Source organism: Metopolophium dirhodum, chromosome 8 (genome assembly GCF_019925205.1).
Source record: "Metopolophium dirhodum isolate CAU chromosome 8, ASM1992520v1, whole genome shotgun sequence".
NCBI lineage: Eukaryota > Metazoa > Arthropoda > Insecta > Hemiptera > Aphididae > Metopolophium > Metopolophium dirhodum.
In genome coordinates this window covers 36,317,542-36,340,907 of record NC_083567.1, presented here as the reverse complement: position 1 = coordinate 36,340,907, position 23,366 = coordinate 36,317,542, and the positions used below count along the sequence as shown (strand labels likewise).

Genomic DNA, 23,366 nt, shown 5'->3' with positions numbered 1-23,366 from the left:
ATAAAAATAATTACTGCTCATACGGCAAATACTTGGAAAATACCAACAGTTTTAATCTATGTTTTAATATTCATATACGATTCTATAATAAAATAGAGTAGGTACATAATATAGGTTAGGTAGTACAGTTAGGTATACAGTTTTGCGGATTTTTGTGAGTATACTTTTCCACAGTCGTGGGCAAACAAAGAATACGAGTACATTTTTAATTGAATTGTTAGTTAAATATATATTATCTATACTAAATAGTACTTAGTTTCTAAATGGAAATACTCCATAAATTTTAAATTCACTTGAAAAAAGTGGTCGAACATACACACTCTAAGCTTTTGTTGAATGGTGACAGACCTGAAAAGGTTCAATGAATACTGATCGGTGCAAGATATAAGAGTTGAAACCACATTTTATGTACTATAACGCTGAGGTAAAAAGATAATCCTTTGAACGTATTATACCGACCTGACAGTCAGTAAAAAACATGCAAAAAAGAATGCGTGGCGTTAAGAGTGGGTTTTAAATGTCCAAATTGAATATTATATATATAATATTCGATGACGCTTATAAGTTATAACTATTGATTTTATTAATCTTACAGTAAAATAATTTCAACTATTATAAATTGTAATAGTCGTACAATTTGTAATTTATACATTATGCTTATATTAAAATTAAAAATAATTGTTATCAAATACCACAGTGATATTTTCTACATTTTGGTGCACTTTAATTTTTATTGTGCGATATCTGGAATACAATATTCAATAATTGACTTGAATATTCGTATTAATTGATGAAAAAAACCTATAATGAAATCCTTTATATAATTGTATATCTAGGTACTTAAGCTACCTAACCTAACCTAACCTAAATTCCATAATTTAATTATTATAATGTTGATTACAATTTGAATACAATAGGCAATAGCATCATGCATTAAACGAATATTTTTATGTATAGCTTAATATATTAAGATTAATAAATTATAGCCAACGATAAATTACCCTATGTTTACAATGTTTTATTTCAAATTGACACATTATATTTGTATTAAGCTAAAGTGTTCAATAATTTATAATAAATCAAAATAGTATTTGAATATCGCACATTTTTTATTTCATATCCTAATATCCAATCAAATTATTATTAGAAATATATCATTAAAAGCTAAGATGGATAAAGTCAAATAAATTTGTATTGGTTTTCAAAGTACCAATTTCTTTTTTAATTTAACACTTGTTTAAAAAAAATGTGTGCAATATTTTTTTATATTAAAAACTTAAGTTTTTTTAAAAAAGGTAATTTTAGAAGAAATCGGGAATAGCTAAAATAAATATTTAGATTAGCAGCTATGTTTGGTTGAAACGAGTTACATACCTATCTTTTAAATGTAAAACGGTGGCCTCGGTGTCTCAACTACCTCTTGTCAATACATTGTATTTATTTTTATCGTAATTTTATTAGATGTATCAATATTTGGATTAAAAATATATTGTATATTTTTACCTCGACAAAATCAAATTGAAACATTTAGTCCAACGAAATTATGTTTAGTTAATCTAAATAAATAATTTATTTACAAATGAACTAGCAAAAAATAAATGAATAACATCTGAAGAAGAAGCTATTTTGTACATATAATCTTCACCCTTATCATGAATCTTTAATGACTCCAATAGAGCCTATATAAGGATTAAATCGATGTAAATAACCACAAAACTCTACGCACATATATTGTATATGTGATATGTATTCAGGACCGCTGAGAGGTTAGCATGTGCTGTTTGGTTTTATCTTACATACGTCTTGGAGACCTAAGTTTTATTTTAGGTTATTGGCATGTGGAGTTATTACCTGTACCACGTGGATTAAATATAAAACAATATAATGCTCATTTTTTAAAATTAGAAACACGGTTTCATTGACTGAATACCTGCATTAATTATAGTGATATTATCTAAGGTACATATTGATTTTGTTCGTCAAAGCTGATTTAGGGAATCTGCATATTCGTTTATCACTCAATATCTCCAAGTACCTATAAGATTTTTACATTTACTAGGACCCAGACGTCGGTGGTGTTTTATTATTGTCTTGATTATGAAAACTATATTCCGTGAGTATATTTTGATTATGTTACGGACCTTGGTTCTAAATTAATAGCAGTAACCTTGACCCTAGTCCACACATAGAATATGTGTGCTGCAAGGCATTTAAAACACTCGGTTTTGTAATAAGATTAGCAAAAGAATTTCAACTAAATATATATCTATTCAAATGTTATATCGTGCTCTTGTCCACGCAATACTGGAGTATGGTTGTTTTGTGTGGGATCCCCACACATACAACTAGCGATTCAAATTGTCCAGAGTAAGTGTTTGCGTTTTGCCAGTTACGTTGACAATTACCATGGTCCGGTAGCAAATACAACCAGCCTATCTTCCTTGGCCGAACGTAGATAGCAGAGATTAATTCATCAAATAATCGTTAAATGGAACAGTTGAAATTATCTGCACTGGTCTCGTGAATCTATTTTATCTAATACCGCAGCGTTCAACCCGAATCACTAATCCTTTTTACGTTCACATTCCACCACTAATTATTTAGCAAATGAGCCACTAAGACAACTATTGTCAAACGCCAGTGTAGACACAAATTTTAAATTTTAATTTTCTAACTATAATTTCTATTTTTATCATAAGGTATTGTAGTATTATGATTATACTGTTACAACATGTTTTTAAATGATAATTTAACCATACATACTAATACCTATAAGTTACATAAGCTGTTAGGTAAAAATAAATTTCTAGAATGGTTTAAATCTTAGTTATCAGAGCGAACTCAAGTTGTTAGAATTAATGATTCGATTAGTGATATCAAATGTACTACACACGGAGTACTTACCTCAAGGTACTATACTCGGGCCTATACTATTTTCTATTTATATTAATGATTTATTTGAGCAAGACCTAGCAGATAAAATTATATCTTATGCGGACGGTACTGCTATTTTTATTAGGACAAGAAATTCGACTGACCTGGAGTCATCATCCTTAAAAGATTTCACTACAGTTAAAAATTGGTTTGCTAATAAATTATCTTTCTTATAATACAAGCAAAACTGTTTTCATGCCATTTGCTTTATCCAATGTTTCTATCCCTAAAATAATTACATTAGAAAATCACTCGACTAAATGTCTAGGCAATGAAAATAATGTTATAATATTTATGTTAGGAGATCCTTCTCTCACCACGATCAACTCTTATATATACTGTAAGTTAGGTTAGTTAAGTTTATTAACTTTGTTGAGTTGAAATAAATAAATAAATAAATATAATGTATTACGCTTGCTGTTGTTAATTAAATGAATAACAAATTGTTCAACTCCATGTAAAAGATAGCCTATATTATAGACTATGTTTCCAGTTAAATTAATAATAATTAATAAATAAATAAATATTATGAAATAAAAAAAAAATCCATCTCGAATCGGCAATCAGTAAATATTATAATATATTCCTTATATCTACAATATATTAATTAATCTAAATTAGTACCTCGATTAGTACTAACTAGGTAGGTACTGTAAGTAGTATATTATATGTTTAGGACGTTTGTTAAATTAAGAACTACTTATCTATCTTACATAATCTGAATGCTAAAGATGTATTCAGTGGGTTGTTATAATTATAGGTGTGTCGTGTGTAATTGTTAACTCTATGGTAAACTACTCCATAGATAATTACCTGAAAGCCTGTAAAAATATAATGGGTAATGTTCAGTCACACAGATTAATAAAATTGGTATCTGATTACGATAATTATATTTTATAATGTTGTATAAACCAAATGCCCAAATATTCTCATTGTGACTAAAATAATAAAACAACCACAAAAAAAAGTCCTGATTATAAATGCAAGTACAAGACGAGTAAAAACATATACCTAATAATTAATATACCAAAGGTACATAATAGTCAATAGGCACGTATAATAGGTCCGGTACCATCGCACAGCTCCTTACGATAGATTTCACAAATAGTTTAAATGTATAAGTCACAAAGCCGTCCAGACCTATATTGTACGTTTATTGAATGAGTTATGAAACCATACAATATTTATTATTTATTTATATTTTTATAATTAGATTGTAAAGAAACAAATTTAGGATATGTATAAATGGTCAATGTCGTGAACCAAAAATATCTATTTTTGTCATACTTAGATTAAACGCTAAAAGTTTTTTTAACATATTTTTACATTTTGTTTCTGCGATGACCACTGCATAGTTATACTTTAAGACATTTAAAATTATATTTAGGTTAGGTTAGGTTAACCTACTTTAGGTCAGCCTTTGTTTCTAAGGGTATTTTATTATACTATCTTTGTAAAGTTAAGTCATTGTAATTGCAACTTAGGAGGAATCTTATATTAAATGTTTGAGTCTTATTAAGTTAGTTTACATAACTTCATGAATTTTCAACTACAAAATAATTTAAATTTGTTCGTAATTTTGACGAATTTCAACGTTACAAAAAATGATGACTATAATATGTATGTTTGATAATTTTTGTATGGGGTAAGAATATTTTATAAGGAACTTTGTTTTAAATTTTTAAGATTTTAACTTGCATAAATCCAAAAAATTCAAAAAATTCAAAAATTTCAAATTTTTATAAATAGCTCAAAATGAGCTAAAATGATTTTACAATTACACCATATCTAGAAATGTTAATATGATAAATTATTATATGAGTATTTGGTGGAAACAAGTCTTTATGGTAAATTATTGCTGAATTACATCAAAAAAACGAAACCGATTTGGTCGAAAACTGGTTTCATGCTAATATTCCGGTTTTTCCCAATGATTTTGAAAAAGTACTAATAATATTTTACTTTTGACACAAACTAAACTCAAATACGAGTACTAAGAGAAACCACATTCGATGTTGAATATTAAAACATTTATAATAAACAAACACACACACAAATCATTAGAAATCAATACATTCATCCATTTGCTCAGAATCAGAAAAAAAATTAGAAGAATAATCTCGTCAATACTATATACTTATTTTGTTTTAGTATAATCATTATTAATGTAATTAATTGGAAACAATTTATTGTATGTTTATAAATGATGACAAATAGATACCAACCAAATGTACAGTATAATGATTTGTTAAGATTTTGTCCGTACAAAAACTTTAAAGGGTATAGATTAAAGTATTAAACCATGTATAGGCTGACCTAGACTTAAACAAACTTAAAATATATTTCCTCCAATTAAACAAACTGCAAATGAACTCATTATATATGGCCATATGGGTATACAATGCGATAATAGTGTACCCAACCACACTCAGCACACCCAATTCGTAAGTATATAAATTAAAACAAAAATATATTATGAACTATTTATATATAATATATATATTACATATTTTTGAAATATTAATTTCATAAAACTAATTTATCACACATTGAAAACAGAACATAATATTTTTCCTATTGACAACTAATTAAATATATGGTTTTAAGTTTCTATATGATCGTATCATAATAAACCATTAACCGTGATATGCACACTATGTCCTCCAACACAAATTGTGTGGTCATATTATACTCGTTGTAACTAATAACTACCAATACTATTGTTGATTTAAAAATATTTTATGTAACAAATAACAATACATTTTAATTTTTGACTTACAATTCTCGAGAGTCAAAATCTTAATTGAGTTAATGTGTAATCTCGTATTTATATCACGTATTGTTTTAGCCTGTATATATTTATTTTAGAAATGTATGTTGAAACGTTGATTTTTTAATGCAAATATTTATCATTGATTTCTAATTTATAACAATAAAACACTTATCTAGCTTGCACTGTAAATAGAAAAATGAGACAAGAGCACACCTGGTTTCTATATATTGCATATATATTTTTTTTCTATATGATTCAGATTTCATTCTTTTATATGATAAGTAAAAAGTCTGAATATTTGGTCATTTACATAGTTTTATTTAATAAAACGTGTTGATATAACATATATGTCTGAGAATATTCCGAGTGAATTAGACATAAGACAACAAACACTCTAATTCAATATAACTATTAACTACTTGTGTAAGGTTATAACCTCAAAAAACAAACTGATATTAGCTATGAACTGCATATTTCTCTACAAATATTGTTTCATACATATTATTGTTAAGTATTTTTTTTTGTCAACCAACGTTTAAAAAAATAAAAAAAATACCTAACTTTGACAAGGGATATATTTTTTTAATTGTACCATAACAATAAGTGAATGATTTCTAATAGTAATCAAGCCAATACAAATAAATTTTAAATTGCCTAATAGACTGTACCAAACTAATAAAATCGTTATTTAATATTTTAGAGATACTATGTGGTATATCGACTATAAAATATAAAGTTCAATATAAATAAAATATAATTTAGTCAACTCGGAGAGTTCAAAATTTCCATTTTCTTCTGGAATTGAGTTATATTATATCAATGAATATTTTTTTAAGCTCCTTCTAACATCTTACAGTAAAAAATACAAAACAGTTATATAGATAATATAATTTTTTAATAATTTTGAATATCGCAAATTAAATTAAATTTAGTACTAACTCATGATTAATACACTATTGCCGTGTCGCACAAAAATATTATGTTAATTTAATGGTTCACTAAAATGTATTTAACCAATTGCGGGACTAAATCATGTTAAGAAACCATTAGCTCACTATTGATTCATTAAATGCTTAGTGATTGTTTTTGCAGCCCAGCATATGTATTTTTTATTTGTAAAGAACATTTTGTATTTCTTTTAATTACTTCAATGATGTTTTTTATGCCTACAACTATCCTAATTAAGAAAGTTTATTCAAATACCTACAAGTTTTCAGGAAGGCCCATTTTCATGATTTCGAGATTCCAGTAATTAATTAATAATCAAAGCCTAACCACTGGTTCATAAACTATGACAGATATAATATTAAAAATTGACTAAAAATATAAATATTTACATTCAAATAAAAAATTAATTTTTAACATCTAAGTTATTATGCATGTATTAAAAATTATAAAATACTAATTCAATACTACATTATGGTTATAGTATGATGAAATATTTTTTTTCAAATAATATGTAATGCATTTATTATTATTTAATACTAACATATAAATTTGTGTTGAAAAATAATCCACACATTAATCTTATCCAAGTATTTTTTTGGACATGGCAAAAACATAAAAAGATATTATACAAATGGAAGTAGGTGAAGTGACAGAGGCAATAATTTATAGTAATTATCTACTAACAGTAATCCAGGGGACTTAGTAGAAACTCAAGGACCAAATCCAATCGCTGCAGAGTATCATTAAACAAGTGACCTGACAAATTGTCTAAAGGACAATGTCTGAAATCTAGTACACTAGTACACAAATAAACAAACTTTAATAACAGTGGCCACGTTTGTAGATAAACACGCATGCAGTTATTCGGTACTAGCAAACTTACTAATTTTGGTTACAAGTAATAACTTTATAACACATACGCAGAAGTTACTAAGATATTCACAGCATAAATCCACTAGAAGGGAGAATACTCAACAATTCTCACCGAGTTCTGTGTGAAATACACGTTCTTAAGACATTGAGACTTTTATATAACTTTGGTACTTTACCAGAAGTTAACCTACGAATCCACTTTGTTGTCTTTGTCGTGAAAATTGAACAACATCGCCGTAGCTTGTAGTAAATGTATGCACTTTAAAACATTGGATTTGAAAAAGTGGTAATACTACTAAGATGACAATATGATAACTATTATTGAATATAGAAAAACAATATAAGTGTACATCTTTGGATAAAATATGCTAGGAAAACGATGAGGAAAATTATTTTTTTGAGGGAAGTAATGAGCCGTCGGGGGAGGTGAGAGTTTATAGGTATACCTCAAATCACTGCCATCGTCCTTCCCGCTGCATCAAGTGCCGCGAAGATCACTAGGTAATATAGGTACTCAGACTACTGTATCAATGATAAAACCAATCCAATGCTGTGCACCGAGATCACATTATTCTAATAAAATTACAAAAGATGTATAATGTACAAAGCTATCCTAAAACTGTAAAACTAACCAGTCAAACCACCTGAACAAAAAACACTCAGCGTCCTTTCTGAACCCTCCGTGGCCAGACCAAAATATCTCATGCCTCCGTTTCTCCTGACTCCAGTAATTATCATATTACCTAAAAGTAGATACATGCTAGGTATCTGTATTTCTTATAAATCGTCCATGTCCTTCATTTCCTTCCTTACAGCTGTATTAAATAAACAATATATTCCTTAGGTATAGTTTATTATTATTTAATTTCTTGCTCATTTAGTAGAATTCATTAGAATACATTATTTCTACCTATACACTTTTAATTGATCTTAAATTCTAAATTGATATTAATATCATGAGTGAACATTTTAATAATAAATGTGATTATTATTATAATCACCATACAACATATGTGTTCTATCAGCTGTGACTGTTGAGTTGTACTTATTATTAATATATATCGTAATTGTTGAGCTATAATAACTTTTTTGTTAAAAGCTATAAAATATGAGGTAAGTACCTATATATGCCGATTGAAATAACCGATGGGTCTACTTCTACTATAAAATTACTTTTATTTTGTTTGTAGATCATTTGTTATTTCAATGATTTATTGTACAAACGTATGTATACATTTTTTTTATTCATTTTAATGAAATAAAATAAAATTACTGTAGCAATACTTGCACATTGTTTTAAGTTCATTTTTTCAAGACGGTCAATTAAACTTTATGGAATAAATTATTTAGGAATATCTATATTTACAATTATTATTATTAAACAATTTAATGATAGATATAAGGGTTTGTACATTATTATCCGTTCAATTTTAGGTTGTTAAATGTTAAATCAGACTGTTTAATAGCTATAACTCATGGAGCGTTAAAGCGTCGTATTTGTGAAAAATGGAAGGTATATAATATAACGTTTACATGGATACATATAATATGGACATTTATTCATTTCAAAATTCAAAATATAAAAATAATTTTGAAGGGAATAAAATAATAATATTAAGTAAAAGCTAATTACATATAAATATGCATAGATACGATAAAATATTTATGTGCGTTACATTATCTTCAAACATAAATAACCTTATTTAGATGATAATATAACGATGGTGATGTGGTTATACACGTTACAACAATATAAGTACATGTTATCTTCAAACATTAACAGATTATAATATACATTTTGAATTTTCTAAACATGTGTAATACTATTACTTTCCAAACATATGAGGTATAATTATTATTTCTATGAACAAAATATTGCATAATTTACACTTTTAAAGGACAATGGTCAAAAATGTCAACAGTAAATCATAATCATTCACGAGGTTAAATAAAATATTTTAGTGTTATGTAAAAGAGAAAATATAAATAATTATAATTTCTTATTAACATATCTAGGTACCTGTATTCATATCATCATGAACCTGTAATGAATTTTGTCAAAAACAAGTTTTGCGTAAGAATTCCTGTTTTCCTTAATTTTGTTTTTTTTTACAGACGTCCTTGAAACTAACAAACAAGACATTTTCAATTTTGACCTCCTAAAAGTACCAACTACATCCATTTTTCGTTCAAAAACCACTCCTAAAGTTGAAAATTGAATCATTTTTTTGGCTACTTTTCGAGAACACATACACATATGATAAACCCTTTTTTTCTATAAAATCTTAATCTTTTTAGAGTAAACAATTATTTTTTCAAGTATTTATAACGTTTATTTCCATCTACAAATTACACATGTGTGACAGTTGACTCAAATTTAAATACACTATATATAGTTATAATTGTATGATCAATTGTCTTATTGAATTAATTAATGTTATGAGAATATGAATCCGTGAAACTAGTAAAGATTTCAAAATATTTAAAAATATAAAATGCATAGTTTTTTTAGAATAATAAAATATTATCTTGATGAAGAAAGAACAAATTTGTACTTATTCGTGGATACTAAAGCGTTGACCATGATAATTGTTATTTCATAAGTTTAAACTTTCACTTTACTCCCATATTGCGGTTAATTTTTGATAAACTTTTAACAGATAATTTAGTGAAAAAACATTTTATACAATAGCGATCCAATAATTCGATTTTGTAGTTATTAAAAGTTTAGCTTAGTACCTACCTATTTAAAAATATCTCAAAATTACACTTCCTTCATCAGCTTAATAAATCTTGAATTTGGAATAGCTTTCTCAGAATTTATTTACAGCATTCATATTATTAAAATAAACTTATTAATATGCTTAAAATATACTAAAGTTCCTTCTTTGTTTAAAATTTACGAGTTATTCTAATTTTCTATGAGTAGTTATTTACGAATCTCAATTGTAATAAAAATATGACAAATAATTAATGTTGGATTGACTAATCAAATTTTGCAATATATTAAGATTTACATAACTAGTTATACAAATTAAATATACACATCAAAATTTAAAATCGTACAATTTATTATAATTGTATATTAAATAATATAATACAGTAAGTACCAGGTACATATTATATTTTTAAAATAATTATAGAATATTTAATTTATTTAATGTCATTACAACAAATTAAAGATTATAATACATTTAAATATATAATAAAGTGATCAAGAAATAAAATTGTTAAATCAACAACAGTACTACTATCCATAAAAATAGCAATGGCTGTATGGACACACAGTATAGTAATAGGTATAGGCTAGCTTAAATAGACTTAATATAACTAGAAAGTATTACAGGTGGTACAAATTTGCATAACTATGTCAACCTAAAACAACAAAATTAAATTAATACGTCTTCAACAATGAAACTTTTGAGGAAATATTTTTATTTCAAATTCAAAAATTTAAATATACTTGTATTATTATAGCTATTATAGCTCAAATTTAGCTATTATTATCAAATAATTTAAGTTGGTTATTAGTTAATAACTTTGTTTGGAGTAAGTATTGGTTTACTTTGTGAAAACTTATAACCGTACCTAATTGCGTATTTAGTAAAACTACATACATATATAAAGGTACCTATCTATTATCATTTAAAAAGTATTGTAAGTATATTCTTATATTAACTTATATCATGTTAGGACAAAATTACGAATTCGTGTAGGTACTTTTATTTCAAACATCTGCAACAAAAGCTTTCTGCACCTAGTCCAACCAAAATTTCAAATTGCAAAGCCTAAATCAAGAAAAACAGAAGGTAAATTTTTCACACAAACGAGGACTTTACAAAATATGATAACTTGAATAAATATGTCAAAAACTCACATCAAATAAAATCCCAATTCGAAAAATACATAGTATTTTATTACACTTGCTATGAAAATATACTATCACTAAATTACATTATCTTAAAATATTTCCATTTAACTAATAGCTATGTATTAGGTACTCAAGTTGCTCAAGTTGTCATAAAATAGAAATCAAACGAATATTTACATGATAAATTAAATTAAAATGTAATAAAAAAATTGACGTAGGTAGACGAACTTAAACTAAAAATGTTCTATAAGAGCTACTCACTATAAATTAAATTTAAATTTGTAATTTATTTTGCATAAGCGACGATGTTAAATTTAAAACAATATAATTTAACTATATATTTTAAATTAACAATAAATTAAAAACGTAAAAATATATTTATCGAAAAGAGAAGTACCTGCAGATTTAGACAAATTCCATACACTAAAATCTATAACACCAAAACTTTGTTTATTAAATAAAAAATTATCAACACATTATAATATACTCATTTTTAATCCTTTAAGCCCCATACTTTTATTAGTACCTATTAACAATTTCATTAAAATATGGCATAACTTAATCTAGCTAAGAAACGATTTAATTTTCGGATATTATCACGTATTGACGTAGGTACCTACAATTTATTATTATATTAAATAAATATTATCATATTATCATGTTATCAGACATTTATTTATTTAGTGTTATGAATTGAAAAAAAACAGCATACATTATTATGATAGATTACCTACACATTTTTTACTTCCTATTTACAATATACCTACCTAAGTAAATTTAATTTTTATCATAATTCAAGAGTATAGAAAATCGTTATTTTAAATTTTAATTGTAACCCATTATACATTTTCAAATAAAATACTCTTTAAAAAAACTATTAAAATTCTATTAAATGAAAATGAATCATGTGTGAAATGTATCCAATTTCAGAAAAGTATTGCAGAAGTATATATCTTCGGCCATCTACGAGTAATAAAGTACTGTATACCATGTCTTACCTTAAAAACAAGAGGTTTATTTTCTCACGGATAAGGAAAACGAAATTTCAATTTATAATAGCTGTCCGAGCACTAATAAAAACAACTTTTTAAAATCTAAAATAAAATTATATTATATAACTTATGAGGTGCGAGTTGATTAATAAAGAGGTTTTTGAACTTTTATTTAATTAAACTTAAAATTAATTTTATTTACATCATAAATAATAAGCATACGAACCTATTATATTTTATATTTAACAAAATTAATGTTATTTATTAAAATATCTTAAAAAATATTTTACGTACATTCAACAGAAATGTAAATAATACAAATACTACGAAATATAAAAAAAAGTTTTAGATTGATTTAATTGTAAAATCGTTAACCGATAATTTTTCTTTGTAAGTAGGTACCTCTATGTACGTCTATATAAAACGATTTAGTAAAAGTAAAAACGATTTTTATTTTCTTACACATCATTCACATTCACTTATTGTATGATATATTTATGAACAGTTTATGCAATAAAACATTTTTAATTAAAATAAATATTAAGAATTTTTAGAATTTTTAGAATTTTTAAAGAAATTGACGATCATTGGTAAAAAAGCTACCTACTTATTCTTTGTTTTACTTAAAATCTAAAAACAGACATGTACCTGTTATTTATTTGGTAAACAAAAACTACCTTCCTAATAAAATAGTCATATTTTATAATTTATAATTTATTATGTATTATATAATTTTCCATTGTGATACAGATAACAAAAATTAACAGATATATTTAAATATTTTAAAAATGTATTTCTATTAATTATTAATGAATAAGTTTAAAAATGTGACACTTAAATATTGTTAAAGCAGTAGCATAAACAAAAATATATCATTTTTTTTACAAATTTAATAAACACTTGATCTTTTTTCAAAACCGTATAGGTTTTCAAGATAACGTTATCGCCTGAATGCAATGTTAATTTTAGTTTTCCAACTATTCATTTATATACTTGGGAATGGCACAATGTATTTTTGACCATGTTTTAGGGAGTTTTCACTTTTAAGTACCAATATTAAGTTTTTTTGATTTTCTGGGAAACATATAAATTACGAGCTAAACTTAATTTCCAATCGAAATATAAGAATATTTTTAAAGTACTCCTTTGAGAATAAATTCAAGCCTTCGCATTCAAATATACAGAAACGTACCTATTAAGTTCTGCTAGGATTAGCTTGGATCGGTGGGCGTCACCCCATACTGAACATTTTTATACCAACAATTTTGATATACATTATTATTGTGATTATAATAATATTATCGCCTATTGGTTATAATGATATAATATTTGAAATGTTTTTTGTATAATCCCTATTATGATCATGGCTTATTTGCTTGTCATTTGAATTGGTAGTACCTATATGGTAGGTTAATATTATTGTTATGAATTACTGTCTAGACCTACATAAGGAACTTGTGAATAAAATAATTGAAATGATGTGCGTATTTTTCACTCCTCGGGAAATGGGCGACGCATTACATCGGACCGGAAATAATCTTGAGATACGTAAACCACTCGTTTCGCGGGAATTTCGTCGTACTGATAGGTAGTGCACACCACTACGATATGATAGTACGCGATAGCCAACGACGACGACGCGAAAACGGCTTGATCCAGCGTACCGACAGACACTGAGAAAAAGGATAAATTACGAGTGACGACGGCGATTTACTATGACTTAAGAGGACGTCGTACTCACATGTGTTTTCTCAGTCTTACTAAAGCATGACAAACCAAAATACAGGTTCACCAATTCCAATCTTGTGTTAATAGTTTAAATATTAAATGATTGTCAAACTTAAAAGTAAGAACATTAGGTAACACCACTAACACGGTTCTCTCGTTGGTTTTTACAGTATTTTAATTTGTATAAACTGGTTATTGTAATATGCGAGATATTAATATTTAAAATTGCTCATAACTCACTTAAAAATTTAAATATTGTAAAAATCTAACGAGGGAATACAGAAAAGTATAATGTTCTCACCTTATTATTGTTTAATAATAGATCAATTCACTCTAATATTAAAACTCACAACACGAAATTGTTTCTGCTGAACGAAAATTAGCTTTAGGTATAACATATATGTTTCCGATTTGTTAGACGGAGACAAGACATGCCAGTGTGATGTCCACTTTAGGCCACGCCGCCACAGTCAACAAAACCAAATTTATGTAAACCGTCGTGTTAAGTGTTCAGAATTGTCTTGTTATTCATTAAATTAAATTAAATTGTTTGGGCAAAACTATTTTACTAGTACTTACTTAAGAGGACACCACACCCACATGTGCTGTCTCCGTCCAACAAACGAACAACATAGAACATTTTACGTTCACAATAATATTCATTTTACTCTGTTATTTTTAAAATTAGAATAAATTAGCCTTTTATAAAATGTAAATGTATAAGATTATTATATTGGGCATCTAGGGAACTTTTATTTATGAAGCATGTATATATGAGCATTTTAAAACTTCATTTTTTGTAAATAGTATTAAATTATCATAATTTGTATCAAAATTAAAATATACCGATAAAATACTTCGAAAAATAAGATAATAATCTTACCATTCAATTTTATGATAGACCAATTCACTCTAATTTTAAAATAACAAAATAAAATGGATTATTGTGAACGTAAAATGTACTATGACGTATATATGTAAAGCGAAGACAACACATATGCGGTAACTACACAATATTATAGTATCCACCTATGGAGTATATATTCGTATTTTTTTTATCTATTTCATATATAATATTATGATAACGTGTAACCACACGGTTTACACAGGGAATACGGTGATAGTGGAATACTACCTGTAGTGCGTAATATTGTAATAGCAGTAATAAGTGTTGTTTAGTACTGCAGTGCGATGACATTCCGGTAAAATGAGTCTTGTATATACGTACATAATATATCTATATATTGCGGTCCTCATCGCTTTTCATCCAACGAAACACGTCCCCGAAGATCCGGAACTATATCTACTTAAATATACGTATTTTTTTTAGGTAGGTACAAGTGTAAAATGTTTTTGTTTAATAAATGTATTATGAACTCAAAATTATTTTTCACTTAATGACGATAGGATATAAATATTGAATCAAGTAAATAATGTAATCTTATACCTAAGCATTACTCATTAAAACATGTGACACTATGTATTCACGTAAAATTTTCCTTGTGAACCAAGTATTATCTAAATAATTCTATAATGCACATGGTAATAATTAAATGGAGGGTCATTCACTTTTACGAATGGTGAAAAAATTAAAAAAGTGTAAATTTGGCGGGTAAATTTACCAAACTCCTTATCTCTACGTATATCACGCCTCTACGACTGTTATTTAACTGATTGTAGTTTAACATTATGTAGTGTGAAATCCGCATAAAACCTTGATAAAATGGACAAGTACTCAATAAATGTCAAGACTAACATTACAATTTAATGATATAGATATAGTTACTTAAACATTTTAAAAGATCTATATTTGAATGAAACCATGGTTTAAATATAAATTATAATTAAGTATAAAAGGTTTGTGCTTAAATGATTCTGTACCTTTAAGTATATTATACACAAGGACCAGTGACGTATAGTGGGCATAGTATTTGAGTTAATATAATTTATTTGTTGCAAGTTTGAAATCTTGTTAGAACATTTCTATAGTATTAATCTCCGAGTTAATCTCGTTACTATTCGCCAATTGCGGAACGACAAACTTTTTTTCATGTGCTTTTTAGCAGTGTCCTGCGGCTACTTTATTGCTATGATCATGTTCCTCGATAACAAGGATAATAAAATATTGTTTACTTGTTTTTGTTACACATTTGTTTTCCTATTCAATTATAAAATTGATTTGAAATTAATTTTATTGTCAAAAATACATGCCATAGTATAATACATTCATAATTATTATGATGGGACAAAAATTAGTTCCAACTGTTCTGAGGCGTTAAAATTTTAAATTTATCTCTGGAATTATACAAAAAACACATTATTGTTGAACCTATTTCACATAAATATATAATAAGGATATTATAATCCCGGATATAATATATTATAACAACTTCATAAATTTCAAACATAATATATTATACGATATAATACCACATTATTTTAGGATATAAATCTCTAAGTTTACAAATATATTTAAAACTTTATTACCTATGTTAATATGATAATATATATGTTTTGGGTGAAAATTAATAGTTACTTAATTGTGTACAGAAAACTTTTTAGTAACTACCTACTAAAATATTATATTTAAATCAAACTTTAATTCGGCTAAAAAATAATAAAAATTAAATATGTTTAGAAAAAATGTAATAGTATTCTGGAATTAAAGAATATTGTTATAAGTTCCGGTTAAAAGTTAAAAGTACACGTATTAGTCAAGGCCATTTTAATTTAATGATAGAATTCATTGTCAAAAACAAACAAACAAACAAACAAAGGAAACGTTTTAAAAATATTTTTAGGTACTGAGATAGGATCTTATGGTTTAACTTGCTCATTGACATTATTTTAATTGGATTTTATGTTTTAAGTATATTTTTTTGTTTGTTTATCGAGTTTTAAAATTGTATCCGCCCTCTTAAAAATCCTATGCAAGCTTTTGTACTAATACCTAACTAAATCTGATATATAATATTATAATCCTCGAATTTGATATAAGAAAACAGAATGTCGGACACCACGTCAACTTTAAGTAAAATAGAGTGTTTAAAAAGCTTTTCGAAAATATTTAAGTGTAAGCATATATTTAAATGCTGTCTCCGGCCATTACCACGGGCACGATGTTAAGTATTTATTTTTCATATTACAATTATTATTATTATTATTATACGTTACGACAGACTAAAATAATAATATTACATTATGCGCATTCTATATAAAAATGTTAACACAACATCAAAGAAATACGAAGGTTTATGTGTATAAACAGTAAGCTAAACTGCATATAGGTACACAATTATATTATTTATTTTGTATTTATTTTACCTATTATATCATATTGTTATATATTTAAACATTATAATATGTACAAAGTAGTATGTACGTAAGTATTTTTTCTCGAGCGTACTGCGTACTTACATACTTTTCATTTCAAAAACACTTTTTTCGTGAAAACAGTAAGTTGCTCCTACGCCCACTCACTTTCACACGTCGACTTTTTTAATCGAATATTCGTGTGAAATTATTGTAATAATTTTTCACCGTGCCAATATGACCTATAGAACTATAAATGTCATCAGCGATGTGGTATATATAATAATAATAATAATAACATCGTAACATGTTTCGATATACTTTCTATTCTCTCGAATATCCTATTATCATCTCGTAACCATTACGTAAATAATTTTGCGTTCGGAAAACACTACATTATTAATATATAAACATTATATACAATATACATAATACATTAACAACGGACTTACACTATATTATATGTATAGTATAATGCATTAATGCAGTATACATTATAATACCAAGTATATAAGTACTACGTTCGGTCTATATATAGGTAGATATATAACACGAGTTACCCATCACTCTTATGACTGAAAAGTTTAATCACCATATTATTACCACTATTGCGGTTTACTCAATTAATAATAATAACGTTAATACTATTATATTACTACCGTCTGCTACTATGTTGTAGTAACAAGTAATAACTCTATATCTGTATAATATCGTTCTAACATGAAGGCACTACTTGTTGCTCGCACACTACCGTTATGTTATCAATAACGGGCTTCGGGTTCATGATAAAATTATAATAGACATAATATATTATTATCATTCATTACTACTATTACAATAATATTATTGTATAAAGATGACGTCAATCGGTCTATATATTGACATATTGTATACATATTATTTACACACGTTATTATTATAATAATATACAATAACTCTTTCCCGCGACCAGCGTCATCGCAGACCGCAGTATAATACCTACGCATTATCATAAAGCGGTTAACGATTTTAGCAGGTACTCATTTTATTAACTTAATGCTGCGTTTCAAACGATGTACTCACGTCGTCCCATTTCACCACTTTTTCGCCGTCCAGCAGTGCCCGGGGCACGTCCAAAGGAGCCATCTCGCGTGCTCGATGCCGAACTTGACGGCCGGGCGACTGTAACAACAATTTTAGTTTTCACGCGCCGTCAAACTGGTTCAAACCGGTCGTCTGGCCGGTGACGGCACCAGCGGTGAGTGCGAATGCAGTGGCGTTGGTGGCAGCATCGACATCGACATCGACATCGATGACCACGACGACCACGATGACCAAGACGGTTCCCACGTCGGTGCCGTCATCGCACGTTTCGCGCGGTGCCTATGTCCGCGGCGGTATACGAACAAAATCCGAACGTATAATTCGTTTTTTTTCTGTTGTTTTTAATTATTAATATTATTCTTTCTCGCTGCCGCCTCTCACTCTCTCGCCATACTCACACTCACTCTCTCTTCTGGCTTTATCGCCAACCGGACGGAAACGGCGTAAAAAAAAAATTTTCAAATAAAAAACCGACCCGTATAATACCCGCAACAATAATAATTTATAGTAACAAACTAGAAAATGAGTAACGTGACACGGCCACGGACAAACAACACAATGCCACCACGCGCTCAACACCACACGCACGCCGAGGACTGGACACCCGACGATAAAGGAACACGCCGGCCGTGGTACGGTTGTAGTGGGTACTGGCGGTAATATTATTATTATTATTTTAAATATCGGCGGCGGCCGGCGGGTAAAAGGCACTGGCGTCGTCGACCCGCGACTTGTGCGCGTGTGTGTGTGTTACGATATGACGAAACCGAACGACCGTCGACCGAACGGATTGGCGAACAGCGACGACAGCGAACTGACGACGGCGGTATGCGAACGACTGCCGACCGGTGGTACTGTGGTACTCGCGGCACTCGGCGGCATTCGGCGGCGCGCCGTGCCCGTGGTGGCTAGGTGGGGCGGCGGCGGTGGGCTACGTGTCTGCCGCCGCCGCCACTTCCACCCACCCGCCGGTCAAAAAAACCACCTCGCCGCACGACCTTAGTCGCAAGTCGCAACGGCCGCCACACCGCGAGAGCCACGGCACCACGTCGCCCGCGCACCACGGCGTGTGTTGCTGCCGCCCGTTGGATGGGGGCTCGCCGGATGCTGGCGAACGACGACAGCGGCTGTAACGGTGACGCGCGCGCCGGCTCGCACGATCCGCCGCCGCCGAGTCCGGATGCTGGAGACCGGCGATAAGGCCGTATAATGCGTAACGTATATAATATAACGGCGTGACGCGTTAACAAGACCGCTGCTGGAGATTTTCGACGCCACTGCGCGTGTATGATATTATTTTATTCCCGGTGACGTGTTATTATTATTATCGTCGTCGTCGAAACCGCATCGGCTGGCACCGACCACCATTATAATTTATAATACGTATAATATTATTATTATGTATGTACGACACGGCTAAATACGCGCGACTATACAGCTCGGCACCAGACAATATACTGCAGAACCAGCCGCTATATGTATATAATATAATGTAGTAGATATGTCATATGTACATGACGTACTGATACGCTTCACACCGCCGTCGCCGACCGCATGAAATCATCCCGGACGATTGAAATTTAAATTAACAGTCCACCCCGCCCCTCCCCCGCGCGAACTGCACGACAACGGCACTCGTGTTATAATAATCATATTATTATACCATCATCACACTCTGCGGCGGCGGATACGGCTTTTAAACTCTGTATGTATACGATATACGGACTTACGGACGTCAATCCCAGTGAAGTAGTGAAAACTATATTATAATATTATGTACATACTAGTATTACCACTACTACTAGGGTTATAATATTATTATGTGGGTATTGAAGAATATTTTTTTTTTATTATTCAATATGTATAAAATGTTCCGACATAATATAATACGTTATTAAAATTGTAATAAATTAAATATTGTCGTGTTATAGGCCCCGCATGATGTCAATGAATTCGAAACAATAATAATATACAATTTAATATTTGAAGGCTGTTTAGATCTGTCGATCTGTTTAGATCTGAGTTGGGTCCTAGAGACTAGAATACTGAACAATATATTACTAGTTGGGCCGCTAGTTGTAGGGTTTTCATGTGGAAATATAAGTAGTTTGTATACTGGTAGTAGGTACCTATATACGGTTTCGCGTCATTTGGACTCGACGCAAGACCATAAAAGTGGTCCAATACGAAATAGGTACTGACATCGTTAATCGCGTTATATGGAAAATGTTCATAATATAAAAAATGAACCTACTGTTGCATGCGATCATAATAGTAATATATTTATAAACCTTTTCTAGTTTCGACCAATCAGCATTTTATTTTGATTACCGCTCGCTCCATGATAATCATAATATTTAATACTCTATCGTATTTTCATGATGAAACGCATAGCGCAACAGGCGATGTTTTCGTGCTCACGCTAAAACTCGGGTTTTATATACTCCTAAATTCTCACTGATTAAAATCCTAGACCCAACTACCTAGTAGAGTACCTAAGAAATTTGAGGCCCAACTATAAGAGATATACTAATCGCCGATAAGAGGTTCTACCTTATAGGGTGACTATAGGAAGTATAATGCTAGATTTCATTATTTGTATATTTGTATAAACATATAACCTGTTAGCAGTAATGTAGCTGTGAACCATTTTTTTTTTTGGGGGGGGGGGCAAAATATTAAATAACTCACTTTAAAATCATTAAAATATAAAGGTATAATATAATCCAAAATGAATAATATGCATTAAGCAAAATAATAAAAAGCGTCTTGATGGGGGAGAAATGCCTCTGTTCCCCCTCACTATAAATAGGCCACTACCTGTGAGCATCATTTAATCTAGCAATAAAGAAAAATATACTATAACATATAAAAAAAATTTGTGCAATTTTTTTTTAAAGTCATTTAAATTTTAAAATTCAAATTTGGACCAATAATTGTATGTAAGTAACAAAAAATTTAGATTTATTGTAATTCAACATATACCTAGTATATTATGAGACATGAATATTTTCAACACTACGTATTAATGTATTATGATAAATGTTTATATAATGTTATTTACTATAGGGATCAGAGGCATAGACAAATGGGGGGGGATGGGGGTCAGATCCCCCCTGGGTTTTTATTACCTTAGTAAAAAGTTTTGAGAGGGTGGAGGATTTTCTAATTTTCCCTTCCCATTTAGCTGTCGTTTTCTTTTTTTGATCCCCCCTTTCAGAAATCATGTCTACGCCACTGCTAGGGCCTAGGGATAATAGGTATAGGTAAACATAGAATTACAATTTTAAAAATATTTGAACTAATTTTAAGTTATTCGTGCCTGCATTCTACGATATACGTCACTACGAACTTATAAACTTAAAAAAATATATGATGTAATGTTATCATAATTATTATTATATAATATAAATTTATAAAATTTAAACTAAGCAAATTTAGATAACGACATAGGTACCTATCTACGCAACTGTATTTCAATAGGTACAATACTATCTTTTTATTTAACTTTCCTTTTGTTGTATTGATTTCAAATATTACCTTTCGCTTACTGCAAGCTACATTATTATACTCATTAATATATGAGTACCTATACTACTATTATATTCTTTTCCCTATGATTAAACTTTAATATTTAAATATGGATAACTATATATACCAATATGAACTAATTATAAATAATAAAATATAATAAATACCTTTTTGATTAATATAAGTATTGTTATACCTTATAAATGTCCCCAGCCCCCGTAAAATATAGCCATGTAATGAATAATGTTTAAATAATATAAATATTACACATTTGTGAATATTATATTAAGATAAAGTATTTATAAACTATATGACATTTAATATCATTCATCATATCATCAAACAATAAAATTTATCCTAATTATTCAAACAGGTAGTTCCATTGTTGAGCGAATTACAATTTTAAAATACAAAATATTATAGTATTAAAAATTGTATTAACAGTAGGTAATAAGATATAATTACGCCATATCCGACAAAAATTATCTTAAGAGTTAATGATTATAATAATTAAAAAATTATAAAATTATATTATTATAAAATATAATAGTTACACTGTACAGTTAATATTTTCAAAATATTATAATAATTTATTATTAGTACCTAACTTATTAGTAACCTATACCTACATACAGATTTAAACGATGTTAGTTATTTTATTAATCATGACTATTTTTTTAAATGTCAATAATTAATTTTTTGAATCTTATAAAAAAAATCAATAAAGGCAAGCATAAATTAATAATAAACAATTTCTTTTGCTCAATTATTTAAAAGGCGTGGTATATAGTGCATAACGAACCATTGTTTATTTTAAGGCTATAGATGTTTTTCAACTGCTATATTATAGTTTCTATAAAATTGAGGCTGTTTGGTATTTTATTAAAAAAAAAACCACCAAAATAATTAAATAAAAACTTTAACTTTTAAATGTTGTGAAAATTATAATATTATATCTATAAGTATTAATTTTAAAATGGTGTTCTTTACTTTTTTTCTGTGAACGCTCTCATGAAATGTATTAAAAATGAAAACCTGTAGCCCTATCTGTAATCCATATCAATTGAAAATATTCTATATATAAAGATAGTCAAATTATTGGAAAGTACTTACTTTATTTGATTTTTTCAATACCTAGTCTTACGTAATTAAATACCACCGCATTTGGCCAAAAACAAAAAATACATCACAGGTTTGATTTTTTCTAGATCCACTTAGTACATATTTTTATCATGGTATAGGAATAGGATGCATCCTGACCAACGTTTATAGTAAAACAATTTTAAGAATGTTTAGAAATGTACACATACCTATTGGTTTT

At 28.5% G+C, this 23,366-nt stretch overlaps 1 protein-coding gene across 1 annotated transcript in view; it reads right to left on the bottom strand.

Annotated features, from left to right (window-relative positions):
- Nucleotides 1–19,374, bottom strand: part of LOC132950225 (1-phosphatidylinositol 4,5-bisphosphate phosphodiesterase classes I and II) — a 53,074-nt gene extending 33,700 nt beyond the window's left edge. The window contains exon 1 of the mRNA XM_061021545.1: nucleotides 18,494–19,374. Within this exon, the coding sequence (XP_060877528.1) occupies nucleotides 18,494–18,556 (63 nt within the window). The 5' untranslated portion in view covers nucleotides 18,557–19,374. The remainder of the gene's footprint in view (nucleotides 1–18,493) is intronic.
- Nucleotides 19,375–23,366: the final 3,992 nt, after the last annotated feature.